Below are 16977 nucleotides of genomic sequence, written 5' to 3' on the forward strand. Positions count from 1 at the left end.
GTACAATACATTTATATGAAATACCTCAGCCCAATTGATATAAAAAATGAACTAGAACAAATATTGGGTAGCAGAGTTTAAACGAGACCAAATGAGGTGACGACAACAGCAATATTGGAGAAAATCCACAAAGCGGTACTGGATGGATGGGATAATTTCCATTGAATATATTGAAAAAAGAAAAACTATAAACAGTGAGAGTTATGTGAGCTTATTGCAACATTTCAGTGAAAAAATCAAGTAAAAACAGCCGCAATTGGCTAAGAAAAAAGTGTTATTTCATAAAGACAATGCACCAGCTCACACATCAGTTATTGTAATCGTCAAAATTAATGAATGTAGCCTTTTCGCCAGATTTAGTCCCCACGGATTATTTTCTATTCCCACACTTGGAAAAATGGTTCTATTGTCAAAGATTTTCCAAGCATTCTCGATTTCTTTTTTGGATGTTAAGTGTTTGTGGTATCTCGTAAGGTATGCATTGAATTTAGGAAGAACATTACTCCAAAGTGAGGTAGTAGAAATAAGGAAAAGGATTGTTTGTGGGAGGTCTATGCCGCCGACAAGCTGTTATAAGATAAATGGCACGGATTTTATTGGTGAAATTGTTGATGGATGATAAATTTTTAGTGGTAGTTGTAAATAGAAATAGAAAAGCATCTAGACAAAGACATAAGCTGTATTAAGCAACGAGTTTAAAACGTCGTGGTCTGATTTGGAGGCAGAGATGTATATGTGACAACCATAATCTAAGTTTGAACGAATTAGGACTCTGTATATTTTGAGAATGAGAAAGAATTTTGATAATGTTTAATAATTTATAGCATTTGGCTTTGTTTTCTAGGATGTTGTTTCCAATTGAGTCGAGAGTCGAATATTAGGCACAAAGAAGCAAACCAGAAATTCGAAATGTTTTTTTATTTTACTCAGCACATGCGGTTTTTAAACCTTTCCAGTACATTTTGTAACATCCCCAACTTGTCTATTCTTCTTACTCTGAGATAATACTTTTACTTTTATTTATTCTATATTTTCGTTATATAAATAATATATACATCACAGGAAATAGTTTGTTTGGATTTATCTCAGGTGATAAAAGCTGTTGGATATAACCATAACGTTTATACATCTTTTGAGAAACACATAATCTAGGTATTGTTTCATGTCACTCGAGTAATGAGCTGGATCCCCAGCTTGTTGAGGTCAATTATTGTTGTGTGGAATTTAAAAAAGTGAATCGTAATAGTTAGTTACTTAAAAAAATATTATATAAATAACTTCCATTGATAATTTCCAAAATTATATTAATCAATAGATCACCTACAGCATGATTATCAAAATAAGAATCTATTTCAACTATAAAAACATATTTTTAATTAGTTTTTATATTTAAAAAAATTGCCATCAATAAAATTTAGCAGCAAAAACATTTTTGAAGCAATGAAATTTTTTCTTATAAAAATGTGAAACCCTTGACGTGTATCTAAAGCATTATTTGTCATCTCTAGAACCAATCTCACTTTATATATTATATCACGATGAATTTTCATTACGGATGTTTACCAAATATTAAGTGTGGATCATTTTTTAACATGATACAAATATCTAAATTTTTTATGCAGTACTTGGTCTGTTTAGGATAAATATTCAGCGACACAAATTTGATTGAACTTTTTTGTCAATCTAATCAAAGGCGTTGAGGGATTTCGATTAGAATATAAATTATTTTACTTTTCTTATTGACTTTTACGCTGTATACTGAACATTTTAATTATCTGTTTTCAATTAAATGATCCATTATATCTTTCAATACTACCGTGACATTGAATTTGTTATTGTTGCAGACATAGCCATCTTAATGTATTATTTAAGGGGCTAGGAAGAAGAGGGCAACAAGTCATTAAGTCACATATTTGAGTTATTTCAAATTTTACATTGTAAGCAAATCCTGAATTCGTAATTATTAATCGGACACAAAAATGTTGTTGCAGTACTATATTGATATATAAATGTACCAAATTAATCAAACAAAACAAAAAAAACACCTGGTAATAAAAAATTGGATTATTTCCTTTTTCAGCTTAAAAGTCTCTTCGCAATACACAAAATAAACTATTTTCCTGTGTCATCTTTTAGAGCTATTTGTTTTATATTATTGTATATTTTATTATATTGTATATTGTATTGTAATAAGCCACATAACTTAATAATTTTACTTAATAGTGTCAAAATAAAAAAAAACAGTAAAAGAATGAGGTTAGAAGTCAATATTTACTTGAAAAAGTTACTTTCTTCGCTAAACGCACTATCACAATTTGATTCCATATAATCTTCATCTTTTAAACTATCATCTGATCAATCCGATACCGAACTAGCAGAACTGTTACTGTTTTTGGAGTACTTTACGCTTAACACCTGCTGGAACATGTCGACGCCATTTTAAATCACATATGGCTTGTCTCCTTTTTGACGAATCTTTCACGCAGCGTTGCCAAATAATGACGAGTTTCGTCAAGATTTTGTGAATTGTTGCTTGTTAGCCTCTTCCTTCAAGGTGATATTGCTAACGGAGTTTAACTTTCCAGGAAATTGAACGATCTAACAATAATGTTAGTACCAATATAGTATATGTTATATATTGTAGAAACCTTATAGACCAAAATTTTCAAAACCGCAAGCCGTTTCTACAATAAGTGAGAAACTCCATACTACACACAATTTTGTATAATAGTTGTTAAAGCTCGTATGATTGCTAATTAAGATAAATTAGTTTTTTTCTATTTTTTTTTATTAGATAAGTAAAAATACGTTTCTATCTTACATAGCTTTGCATGCACAAAATTGAATTGTTTTTTTAGAAAAACGGTATCATTTTTAACAAATTCTATTCATTTATTGAAAATATGAGTTTAAGAAGAACTTCTATTTTTTATTGAGAGTATAAATTTTAATTCTGAAAACAAGCAATTACAATATAATTCATTACACTTTTAAGAATATTGCGGTGTGTAAACTTCAATAGCTATTGTATACTTGATTTACTGCGCATGAAAAGAAATATTGAATTTGCAGTGGGATAGACTCAAATTGATGAAGTGGCGTTTAATGTATCCGCACATGTGTTTAAAACCCCAAATTGTGTGCGAATAGCCTGCTCTTACACGTATAGGGTTGGAGGTCTGCCCTGAATGGTATTTGTGGCAATATTATTCCAAGTATAAACTTGTAATTAAATTAAAAATAGAAATTAATCAATTTCATGGATTAGAATTTGATTTTTACTATGAGAAATGAAAATATTTTATCACAAAATGAAATTATTGCTTAGTTTTGGTGCTTTTGTGAAAGATTATTCGATAATACATCATCTAATGTCTCCATCTCAATAATCATAAAACTTAACTACGTCTAACATTGCTGCGATTACTACGAAGAATATTTTTTTTTCAAATTTGTATTGTTCCTCCACAGATACAATTTCTTTAGCTTAATACCGTAATTTGAAGATGTATTGTATGAGATTACTCTTGTGGTTGATTTATATAACTGTTTGAACAATTGTTCTGTTCCTTTGTAGAAAATGTGATCAGATACGAAGCACCAAGAGGTGAAGTGCGGGAGCCTGATATTGATTTAGAAGATATTAGCTACGATGGAACTCTCGATGGACGAATGATGAGAGGTGGTTTGGGTCAATTAGTAGATGGTCTTTATGGAGATAATGACTACCAAAGGCAGTTACAAGGGGAGCAGTCAGGTAGGATATTTGAATATATTGATCTACATAATGTGTTTTTTATAGCAATCCTTTGATTATTGGTTACACTTTAAACCATATCAATATATATTTTGATGAATGAAAGTAGAACAGATAAAAAATATATGGAAATATCTATAAACTGAAAATAAATGTATACTTCAACGACCAGATTGGGGTGAGGTTGACAAGGAGTGTAGAAATGTCTTTTGAATTATTTCTTCTCACATCGACATTTTATGATATTCGTTTGACAGTTAGATTGGAAATATTTACGAATTAGATGTTTTATTGAGCATGTCCAGTGACTTTATTAAGCGTTGGTATCCATTAAAGCCTTGTATAGTATTCTGTAGAGAACTGCATTCTTCCAGCAAATTTCTTTGTACTGATGATAAACAAAAGGAGTACTGTGTTGGTCAAATACTGATTGATGAAAGTATGAATTTCCGTATTATTATCATCAGTAAAAATAGTAGATTAGGGATAAAGTATCAGTCGTCTCTGATGATTATTTTCAAAAACTTTTTGATTAGTGTATCAATTGAAATTTATTGTGTTCTTTTTTTGTTTCTCTACTTCACACTTAAGCCCTTAAGCTGATTGCTTCCACTTCATCAGCGAACGTCCCCATTGAGGATTTTCCAATCAACTCACCCATCATGGCATCGTCATTTCTCGTATTACACTTTCTTCTCCCCTAAATATTCTACTGAGAACAAAAATGATTTTTTCACTTGTCACACGTCATATCCTCTACAATCTAAAATGAAAAACTATTTAAACACTATTTAATTTCAAAAAATTGATTCAGATTCATCTACATACTCTGTATTGGTATAGGTAGTAAATTGAATCAATTACCTTAATCTCTGTATAATCAATCCCAAAAATACGAATTTCTTAATGTGAAAGCTCTTAATTGTATTCTTTTTATTCAGCTTTAGTAAACGCTGCCCTTATTTTTGGAAATAATATCAGTAGAAATTAAACCATCCTTCACAATTATAGTTCTTTTCATTACAAAATTCTAGTAACTTTGATCTGTAAAATATTCAATAGGAAAGTTAATTTTTCATAAGGTACATAATGAAATCAAAAGCCCTATGGGGCCCCTCATTACATTCATCTTCAATTTCAACAAAAAACTCATTTACCAAAGTTTCACGGTTAAAACCCTTGGTGATTAATCAAAATTTTGACCGGGTCTTTTTTTCATAAAATTACTTTATTTATTAGCGACTTTTCGCCATCATCCAGGGCTGAAACGTTTTTGATACGAGGTATTAAAATATTGAATTATTCAAAGACTCAAATACTTAACCCAAAGAAGTTTGCAAGTTTAACACGTATAATTAGCTACACAAACATGACGCAAAAATTTTCCGATTGAATGGATTGAAGAATGTAGATAGAGTTTGATAATGGGAATATTATTTTTCTTTTAAGAGGCATAAACGATTTCTAAAAGTAAATAAGTTTTCGTAGAAAGAATTACCTACTCCTTATAATTGTCCTAATGTATGAATATAGAGAGATGGATATATTTAGAGGAACTGTTTCAAGACTAACGTTTGGGTCTGGTTACTTGGGCTTTGTTGACTAAACGTAGTCTACAGTATTTATCTGGACTAACTAAAATAATTTAAAACTTAAACATCTTACATACATAATGTGATAACAGAGGAATGGAAAAGTAGTCTTAGGAAAACCGAATGGTGCAAGGGAGAAATAACTATAGACAGCATATTCATGAAATACACTCTGTTTAGGTTTCCTTGTGCCACACTTGTGCGCGTGAGAAATTCCGTCCCCTCTAGCATCCACCATTTCGATAGGTCCTCATCATCGTTCGCGTCATAGTTTCGCGCGTAGACTCCTTTGTCTGCCCTGAGTTCTATGGGAGATTCTAGGAAGTCTTATCTTTTTGTTAAGAGTTAGCCTGTTGGCTATACACTTAGTCTGAACATCTTAATGTATGTGTGTGTTTTTGCTGGCTCGGGTATACCCTTTCCAACCTTCTTCGGCAAGAAAAATCTAATCCGAGTGGTCCTTCGCGTTCTTTACAATTGTATATGATGTACAACTCGACACTTGGTTATGAACTGCGGAGTTACCGTGTCGGAGAGTGTCCTCTTGTGGGTTGACTCGGCAAACATAAGATGTTTTTATACTTTTTGCGTTTTTTGTATGTTGTTGTGTTTTTACTAATCCTTAAACTCAACCTAGGGATCCTCTTGTCCTTCGTTTTACTTTACCTGTTGGGCGATAAATGTTGCTATGAGTGTCTGCAGTACACTATACAGCTCGGGTGTTCCTTGTCTTGCTAGAGCTGGCTTTTTCTTAGCAGCTAGTGCGTAACTGCCTCCTTTTCTTGTGCCTCAATCCACTATCGCAAATTTTAAATAATATAAATTACAAAAAATTAACTTGCAATAGAACACATATGCAAAGCTGTTGAAAATAGGGGAGTTCACAATGGATACAAGGTTAGAATTTGGAATCAACAAACGCAAAATACCACACATCCAAAGAGGAAAATTCGAAATAAAAGGAATTTCAAATACGGAATCCTCAAAAACACGGATAGTGAAGATACATAAAAATATCTCAAAAATCAACCATACAAATTTAATAAGAAACAGAATTATCGATACAAAATTAAACTAATACTTAAGATTCTACTACACACAATCTTTGAATATACTTCAACATACGCCTTATATCTGGAAGATACAAATAAATTCTAAAATATTAATATTTCTGCTCTAAGATTTTTTAGATGAAATGTTTAAACAGCTCATTTGAACGATTGAACTAGAGAATGAGATATTTTTTGGGATAGCTCATCGGAGGTATCCCCATGTAGGATCAGAAGGAGGATTAGGATTAGTTAACAAAAAACTATACACCATGCACAAATAACACCTGTGACAGTACTTCCTCAACAAAACATAAACATAGACAAACAACTATTATATACATTGCGATCAGTAGAAGAACTCTTTCCAGAAACTGAAGTATTTATAACACCCATACAAGATAGCTAATAAGATTGATAGGGATAATAAATTACACTAAATTCATGATTCATCATGTAAACGATGGCAACAATTACAGGAGGATGCAAAATATCGGTTGAACTAGATAGTTTGACACATTATTACAAACAAACGCCATACTATGAATACCCAGCATTCTAGAAAATTAAGAATTACAAAAACTAGGGTAAAACCTTACTAGTTTAGAATAATAAATACTAAAAATAATTTTTAATAAACGTTACCGAACAAATTCCACGCAGAAGAAACAAGAAGAAATTAAAGATAATAAAGAAATTCACAGTGGACACAGACATGCAATTAGCAATTGTTAAATGTCACATACAAATACTTTTCATCAAACCAAGACTAAAAATTCAACTTATTTCCCGCACATTTAAAGCAATTTTGTCAGAGTGAATTGTGTGTCCATATTTGAAATTTTTGCAAATTTTTTATCCCTGCATGTACCTAATGTACTGTTTATTAGACCAAAAACGTTATCCTAATTAGAAAAACAAAACAATTTATATATTGGATAGCATTCACTGTCCTATAATAGTATTAAAAGTTGAAAACCGTATCGGATTGTACAAAATCCCTAAATCCAAGACAATTTGCAATTATTCTACTTACCTCTTATCACATTAGTGAAGGTTTAGAATACTTTGTAATCATTTATTATGGGCTAGACATTCGAATGTTCAATACACATTTGAATATGTATTCAAAAAGTAAAGTTAAGAAAACTTTTATAAAATCTGAATCCAATGTAATTTCACACCAAACAAAAATGCTGTTTGTATGGAGGTGCCCGAAGCGAAAATAATTTGCTATCTGATCTATATTCCGATAACATGTATCCAAGAAGTGAATTGGCAATATTGTCGACATTTGCTTCCCATATAGAATCTACTTTGGAAGTTGGAAAATTTTCAGAATACTGACAGGCCTCTATTGATTTGTAAAAAGAGAATGCTGCTTACAGTATTCTAATGGTATATTAAATAGTTCATCGTCGACTTCTAAATTAATCTCAGATTGTTTCGTCAAATGTAAAATTTGTTCCCTGGTAAGGATTAGAAACAGTGTTGCTATTAGTTGACTAGAACGGTTGATGTTAAGACAAAACTTATTTAATTATGGCCGCATATTTTGAGGAATTAAAATTTCGATGTCAATAAATATGAAAAAACCCACGTTTTGCAAACTTTTATCGAAATTATTCCTAGAACTGTTGGATTGTATATTTATTTTGTTATCTATTAATAGCGTGCAGTGAATTTCTTAATACTTCACAAAATAATATAATTTCGTCAGAATTACGTTACATTACATTTAATTATGTCCTGCGGCCTTTAGATGGCGTGCAGCTGTGTATCCTTCACACTCTAACTTCAACTTATACCTTCTCAAGAACTTATGGTAAAGAGCAATTGAAAATTTGAAATCACGGTCCAAGATAAAATTCCAAATCATTCTACCCACTTTTTTATAGAATAATATCAGATATAGAGTTATTGTATTCATAATTGTGAAAAAGCTTCTGAGTAATGAAATTATTTTTAATCAAAAAACATTATTCAACCTTGAAAATTATCTTTTGAAATTAAACAACCAAATAATTAATAAAATAAATGAATTTATTTTTGAACATTTCTTTAGTAGACAACAAGTTATATAATGAAAAATATATCAATCTCAAATTGAAAATAACAGCAGAATGAACTCGATACTGTAAGAAAATAAATTCCTTTCTCAAAACTTGAGACATTTTGTACTAAGTCCTAAGTTTAGTATTAGACCTATAATAACTGAATTTCTGATATATCAATTAAAGCCATGCTAGCTAATATTGATTATAAATCCTTTATACAAAATGAATATAGTTTATTCAATATTTAACCCTAACAATGGAAATTGTCAATGTCAAATTATATTTCTATAAAATCTGCAATATCTCGAAATTACAAGATTTCATGATTTTTTATGAAATTGTAATAAAAAAAGGGAATTGGAAGTCTTTGCCAGCTGGGTTATAAGCGTTTTCGTGGTGGGGTTGTGGCAAAATTAAACACTAAAGTGTATTAACTCTAATATATTTCAGGAAATTACTTAGTTATAAATTGCGGAGTTGATATTTTGTTATTTCTTTCACAAATAAATAAATATATCGAAATTTAAAATCAGATTGAGACTTGATAGAAATAATTCTATTATATATACATTGCACTTATATATACGTGTACTTAAAAAAATTTTATTTCATTTGTATCTTTATTTAGTTATTTTTATGTTTGTTTTTTACGTTAGGTTAGGTTAAGTTAGGTTTTCAAGCTTCTGTCTACAAATTGTAACAATTTTTTGACAATAAAGCATTTCTCTCTCAATCTCTCTCTTTCTCTCCCTCTATTCTAACCATAATTTCCGTCCTCGAAGTTATTCAAAAGCTTGGAATATATGTTAAAAAGAGAGTATTCATTTAATTTTATATATATTTATTTACATACATCTTCAATTCAATTATTATAATATATATTCACTTTTATATAGAATGTCATTCTAAACAACGCAATAGATGATTATTTGATTATCTCGCCAGTATACAAGCCATTTTTCGGCTTTTCTAAAAAAAAATTTATACAACAATACATAAGTATTCCCTGGTATGTTTACTTTCAGTAACGCAGGGACAATAAATTTGAACTAGGAACAGTGACGGTGCAAATAATTCACACTGTTAATTAAAAAAATACCTACGATTAAATCATAATGAATTGCGCGTCAACGCTGCGGAAAACACGAAGTCAATGTTAATCTTAATATACAAAATGTAATAGTTTTTTTTTATGTTGTCAACACATTGCTTCGCTCCGCCGCTGGATACGGTTTGCTAGAGGCGATCTTGCAGTAAAGCATCCCACCGTCACGGCCTAGAGAATGTCTATAGACATGCCTTTCGGAAAATATCTAATTCCAGACGGATCGTTCAGAATAACATGGAAATTTCTCGGAAAATTTATTATAAAAATGGAAAACAAGCTTTGGAGTTTTGCATGTGGTTTGTTTTATCAGAATTCCAAACATTTTAAGGTAAATTTTAAATTGAAATAATATAAAAGTCGTTAAATGTTCGCAAACATAATCGAAAGAGATATACCAACTTTAGGTGTTTTCAGAAATATGTTATAGCACTGAATGCCGAATGTTTTTAATTTCAATTGATATCAGTGTATAATTTACTCATTGTATTATTTTTTTCGAATTTTTCTAGTATGTATATATATCGTGTTAATAGTCTTCTATTTTTCTATTTATATTCTTTCTTCGAATCATCAGAGCGTCGCTCATGTTAATTTCTAGCGGGCTTTTACTATCTCTAACCACTCGATATTTTGATTTTCCTTCAAGTATTTATCGTTTTTATATTATTTTATATTATTTTTCTTTATATGCATGTGGGATCTATTTCTAACTCTATTTCCTTCTCTTGTTTCATGTTCAATACAAGTTTCATGCCTCAATTATGATTTCTGCGGTAAAACCATGCACAATCAATGTTTCAAATTATCTGGGAGAAAAAACTCAATAAACTGATATGAAGCTATTTGTTAATTTTATTTAGAGTTTCAGTTGTAATAGTGAGAATACTTATTTATTCGAAGGGTAGCGAGATGTTCAAAGGTTTGTTTTATTAATTAGTTGCAGTATGCGAGACGTTGGATGTAAAACGGTATTAACAAGTATAAACAGAACTTGCTGCAAAGTTTTGATTTTTGCATTTAGAATTGGCAGATAGGATGTAGATTTTGGTGCTTTGAAAAAAGAAAAAAAGACGTAATGATAAAACCATAAAATGTAGAAGTTCAGAAAGTAAGATATTTCCAAAAGGCGATCGAAAATTGTCTATTAGAATTGTGTAATATAATAAATAAATTCGCATCTGATAATCATTCAAGTGTTTCACATCGACAATAGTAAAAAAAATTAAGTTACAAAAACATACTAAAAATCCACCCATACTTGAGAACTTCGACATTATAATGCCAAGCAGCAATTTTCATCTCTATTCAATATAAAAAGTAGAACAAGATACTAATCACATCAATTAATATGACGTGTGACTGACACACAGATGGCGCTGCCATTGTCAAATCATATGACGTTTATAAAGTACCAACTTTCAAAAGACCATGTGTAAAAATGACATTTCGATTAGTCAATGGCAAAAATTCAAGTGAAACTACTTTTGTTATTTAAAAAAACTGTTAACCATGTTAATTTATCATTGCTTCTTGATGAAAAAAAATACTATACAAGCTCAGCTTTAAAAATGTTATCCGTACTCTGATCTATTAAAAAGAACCATTTTCATTGGTTTGTTAAGTGGTCGTGCAGATACCGTGGATGGTGAACGTTCTGGTCGTCCAATTGTGGTGGTTACTACAGAAAACATCAAAAAAGCCCATAAATTGGTTATATATTATCGTAAATTAAAATTGCGTGAGATAGTTTAGGCCGTAAAAATATCAGCCGATGGCAGCAGACGAATGGGTAGAGCGTCTACTCAAGTTGTGTATGGCTTCAATATTTTGTGATGCACATGAAATACTGTTCATCGACTATCTCCAATATCAAATACTACATAAAGTTGTTGGATCGTTTACAAGCAAAAATCAAAGAAAAACGGCTTCATATGTCGAAGAAAAAACCACTGTTTCACTAAGACAATGCACCGATTCCCAAGTCGATGGCAACGATGGTTAAATTAAACGAATTACATTCGAAATATGGTTCTCAGAAAGATTTTGGAAGCTATAAACATCTCACTGGCGTCAATTTTGAATATGATCACTGAGATACAAGAATGCGTTTGATTACCATACCAGAGATCAAACAGCATTGTGATACTAGGTCATCAAAGAAAGCCGAGTCGGATTTGTCAGCTGTTAACGCTGTTGTCCTCTTCGTTCACACTGAATACCATCATGTATAAAACAATCAATGGCGAGTATCGTACCAATTTATTGAGAGTATTTGAAAAACTCTGCAGTAAAGTGCAAGCGTTTACAGTTTTCATGGTAAAAATCTATTAATTAGACCACAAAATGCCTTATCATCCACCTTATTTTCCGGATCAAACCTCCAGTTTCCATGTTTTGTTTCCAAAACTGAATAAATGACTGGGGAAAAAGGTGGAATCTCCCTGGTAAAATATTGAAGAAACTTTAGAGTATATAAAGCTCAATATAAGCAACGTTTAAAAATAACGAAATTTTTAATCCAACAATCTTTGTGTATTTCAAACAGTTACGGAATTTTTGCCCCGCCATCATTCTTACGAAACTTATTTCCTGTTTTGAAAAGATTCAATATTTCAATAGCATTCCGGTATAAATTACTAAATTTTTTGTCAAGTGGGACGACTATTAGAAAAAATAATCTCTTTAGAGAAAAAAAATACCTTGTTCAAGGTATTCGTATTGAATTATATTAAACCGGTGATTCTTCTCTTAATGCATCACATATCAGACTCACATGAACAAAAAAAAACAGTGCCTGTTTTTGGTTTTAATAGCCTAAAGCAGACCGTCAATTTAATATGGATCGTGTCGAATACGATAAAACATTTAAAAAAGCTAATAAACCTTCTTTTGAATAAAACAGCACTATTATCCCAGTCATCAGATCAGATTCTTGTCGTCGAACATCGCATACAGTAAAATATGATAATGAATGAATGAACCAATGTCAGAAACCGGATTCATGTCCATTTTTTTGTGTTCTAACGGTGTAGACTCTCGAAAGGGATACTAATATTTGGAAATCTTGCAATTTGTATGATTTTATCAAATACATAGCGTTGAACATAAATAGCAGAGTTTTTAGAAAGTCTTTCCTTTCAATATGTCAGTTAAATGAATCAAATGTTCCCCACAGTAAAATTTATCCTAAACATATAGTATATATTAAGTTTTGAATTTGTATGGCATATTTATAAGCCTCAAAAGTATGCTTGTGTGCATAAAAATTCATTACCACTTGGTAATTATAATGCTTGGTTGAAGGGTAGATTGAGCTTTTTAATCAAAATAGAATATTAGGTACAACAACAAGAAATACATTCATTTGAAGTAAATGTTAAGTTTGATTTGTCGTAGTCAGGTATTTCAAAATCAAATCAAAATTTTGTCGCAAGAATGTGGAAAATCTTACAAAAAAAACAAACAACGAAGAAATGTTACAACTACCCTCTTTTGTATACATCAATAATCATTATAATAACCACACAGACAACTTAAGAAAGATCTATAAACCACTTTTTTTGTATTACAAACGATATTAACTTATATAAATCTTAAGACAAAATTCAAGCCACCCCTTGGCGGGAAATCATCCTTATAAGGTGGTGACCGAAATTTTTCTCTATAGGTGACCGAAGTTTTTTTCTAAAATTGTAGTGAAGCTATAAACTTGAAATTCTGTAATTTTCGTGCACTAGTATAGTAGCCCTTTGCACCACGCGTATTTTTTCAATATTTCTGTTACAGTATCTTCTTCTTTTAATGCTTATCCATTAATGGATGTTCGCGACCATATTTTTCATGGCTTCTCTATCTCTAGCGGTATGGATCAATGTCTGAATATCTTGTATACCCGTCCACTGCCTCACGTTCCGCAACCATGACATCTTCTTCCGTCCCAATCCTCTCTTACCTTCAATCTTGCCCTCGACTATCAGCTGAAGAAATTGATATTTATGGCCTCGCATTATGTGGCCAAGATATGCAATCTTTCGTTTCTTCACGATGTTAAAGAGTTCACGGTCTTTATTGATACGCCTGAAACTATCCTCATTCCTCACTTTGGCAGTCCATGGTATCTTCAGGATTTTACGATATACCCACATTTCGAATGCCTCTAATTTGTTGATGTTTTTCACCTTAAGGGTCCAACCCTCCATCCCGTAAAGAGGCACTGACCAAACGTAGCACAGCACAAGTCTCAGTCTAAGATCAAGATCAAAGTCGGTACATGTAAATACATTTTTAAATTTTATGAATGTACTTCGAGCTTGTTCAATTCGGCATTTTATTTCACCGTCCGACGACCATTCTTCATAGAGCCATGTTCCTAGATATTTAAATTTTTCTACCCGTTCTATAGGTTTTCCATTATATGGTACTCTAGATTTTCTAAACGTATTCGCTTCCCTAATGATAATCATGAATTTAGTTTTTTTGATGTTGATTTTTAATCCCATGTTTTGGCTATGTCCGCCTACTATTTTAATTAGTTGTTGTAGGTCATCTATATTATCTGTAATCAGTACTGTGTCATCGGCGTAACGTATGTTGTTGACCCAGACTCCATTGACTTTGATCCCAATGTCTCTATCTTCAAGTGACTTTCGAAAGATGGCTTCAGAGTATATATTTACAGTATATGGTAGTAAAATAAACAACCCTTATTTTATTTCATATCAAAACTTTTTTCAAGATGAAGTTTTATGAAAAATAAATATTATAATTAATATTTTTTGTAATAAATTGAGTGGAAAACAGTAAAGATGTAAAATATAATACCATTCATAATAAATGCAAGAAGTAATTACCTCTTCTTTGTTTGTAATTACATAGTCTTAAAATGGAACATCATCGTCACTTTGGCAATTCATTTACCGTGTTTTCTTAATGTTTATCGAACTGTAGTAGACTGATGTCAAAAAATGTAGTTGACAGTTGAAATGGACGACATGCCTTTTGTGTATTGTATGGCAAATGGTAATTCTCGACAAACTAGACCTCTTTATGCTGAATAATATCCGCAACGATTAATACCTCATCATTCTGTATACATACGTATTCACAACGGCTTATCCGAAACTGGAGAGGATCAACCAAGACTTGTCGTTTCCAGATAGTTAGAAATGTAAAGCGCTACAAAAATTGACAACTCTCTAAATATCAGCCATTTTCAAGAGTATATATCATAAATTTTTACAATAATTATGAATGAGCAGACGAGAATGCCCATGAGATTATAGAACACCATTCTCAAAATGTTGTTTCAGTGAAGGGTATTGTAGGTGATAAATTAATTGGGTTACTTTTTTTGCCTCAACCGTTAAATGGAATTTCTTATCCTAGTTTTGTCGAAAATTATCTACCTGCACGACTTTAAAACATCGCACTCAATATCAGACGAAACATGTGGTTCATGCACGATGGTGCTCCAGTGCACTTCATTCGAATATATCCCAACGATTGAATTGGTCGAAGTGGGTCCCAACATTGGCCTCCTCGATCTCTGCAGTTGAATTCTTGTGATGTCTCTCAGTATCGTATTCAAATAGCGAGTGATACCTTAAGAATACACCTCAACTTGTACAGTACAGGTGATTATTTCCAGCATTTATTATGAATCCTATTACATTTCACATCTTTACTCAATTTATTGAAAAAATTTATATATTATGGTGTTGATTTCTTTTTCTCTACAGTTGTTGGTTTTGGGAAAAAAATTCAACAATAAAAAACAGGAATTTCATGTTATAAAACCCCATCTTGGTGAAGTAACAGGAATATTGGAAAATTAACCGTAGTTAATGATTTGTGAGTTCACAAAAATTGGAGAATTTCAAGTTTATTTCAATTTTAGTTGGCACCTTTTAATATCTTTAATATCTTGGAAAGGGATTGGCTGAGGAAATTTTGTTATGGAAAAGACCCATCTTAATTCAGAAACACCCTGTATAACTGTTAATTTTAACATCACAAAAATTTCTAGAAATATCAAACTAAGAAATCTGAATGAATAAATATGGATAATAAGAAAAGAAGATTGGTTGATATGAAAATAATGGATTCTGTTACCAAAATGACTTAAAAGCAAACGTCTAGAGCTAGCGTCGGAAAAAACAGAACCTGTCTTGGTGACACACAAAAGGAAATAGTGGCAAATATGCTTCAATGCAGAAGACATGTCTACTGAAGCAATAAAATACCTAAATGTATGGCTAGAAACGAGACTCAACAAGTCAAGAAGAAAAAAGAAAAAGAAGAAAACACTTTTAGCTTTGACAAGCATAATGGCAAACATAAGCGGCCCCTGTGCATCTTAGAAGAAAAGCCTCGCTGGATACCTGCATATGCATTATGCAGTTCCTACTGGACTGTATCTTCCGAAGGAGTAGAGGTAATCGTAGAGGTGGCTCCTATGGAGCTACAAGGAAAGACTGTAAAAGGTACTTTTGATATTGAGATCGAGCAGTGGAATCGAATAATATTTCCACAAAAATGGTTTCAGTGAAAAACTCACAAATATACTTGTTCTTGTCGTTAATATTCAAATAGGGAAAATAAGAAAAGTTTGGCCTTCACTGTTTAAATAACATTGCATCAGATACTAGCAGCCATGAACTAATTGATAATTTTTCTACCACCGTGCTAGTTACTCGTATATGCTTTAAAAATTGCTATGTCTGTACCTGTATTAAAATCCCTATTAACGTTTATATATCCGACAATATGCTTTGGTTGATTCTGATAAGGGAATTCAGCCGTTCCTTATCTCTTTTATAAATCTAGATTCAAATTCGTCGCATGCTTGTGTAGACACGTTCGAAACAGGTTCGCACGCGTGTAATTCTCAACGCTAAAGAAGCTGAACGTTTTACGAGTGATAAAAAGATTGAACGATGTAAAATCACGTATTTTTGCGGATTCAGAAGTAACCTAATTCCATCCTGTATTTAACAAAATGGTCCTTTATTCATAACATTCACCCAAAATATGTGCAATAATATAGATTAGATTATATCTGGTTAACTCACACATATAAAAAGTAGGCTTTTATACAGTAGGTATAGCATAGTATAAAATAAAGTTAGTTAAAAATTCATTGTATACACACTGTCTTTCACTCGCTTAATTTATTTAAACACTAACAGAATTAACTAACTCATTCAATAGTTAATTATTTAATAATAATTAACTAACTTATACAAATCATTTAAATTCATATCGTTCACTATGACTTTATATTATAAACTAACTTTCGCTGCTAAACAAGCTAGAATTTATATCAAAAAGGATATTTCTAGAAAGTAAACAAACAAAACAAGACCTTTCTAGATATTGGTCCAAAAACAAAATAATATAAACAACGCTATTCATA

General features: G+C 31.3%; 1 protein-coding gene across 1 annotated transcript in view; it reads left to right on the forward strand.

Annotated features, from left to right (window-relative positions):
- The window catches only part of LOC130441137 (discoidin domain-containing receptor 2-like), a 442354-nt gene that overhangs the window by 268055 nt on the left and 157322 nt on the right, over nucleotides 1-16977 (forward strand). The window contains exon 6 of the mRNA XM_056774687.1: nucleotides 3578-3757. Coding sequence (XP_056630665.1) covers nucleotides 3578-3757 — 180 coding nt within the window. The remainder of the gene's footprint in view (nucleotides 1-3577; nucleotides 3758-16977) is intronic.

This window comes from Diorhabda sublineata, chromosome 3, assembly GCF_026230105.1.
Source record: "Diorhabda sublineata isolate icDioSubl1.1 chromosome 3, icDioSubl1.1, whole genome shotgun sequence".
Lineage (NCBI taxonomy): Eukaryota > Metazoa > Arthropoda > Insecta > Coleoptera > Chrysomelidae > Diorhabda > Diorhabda sublineata.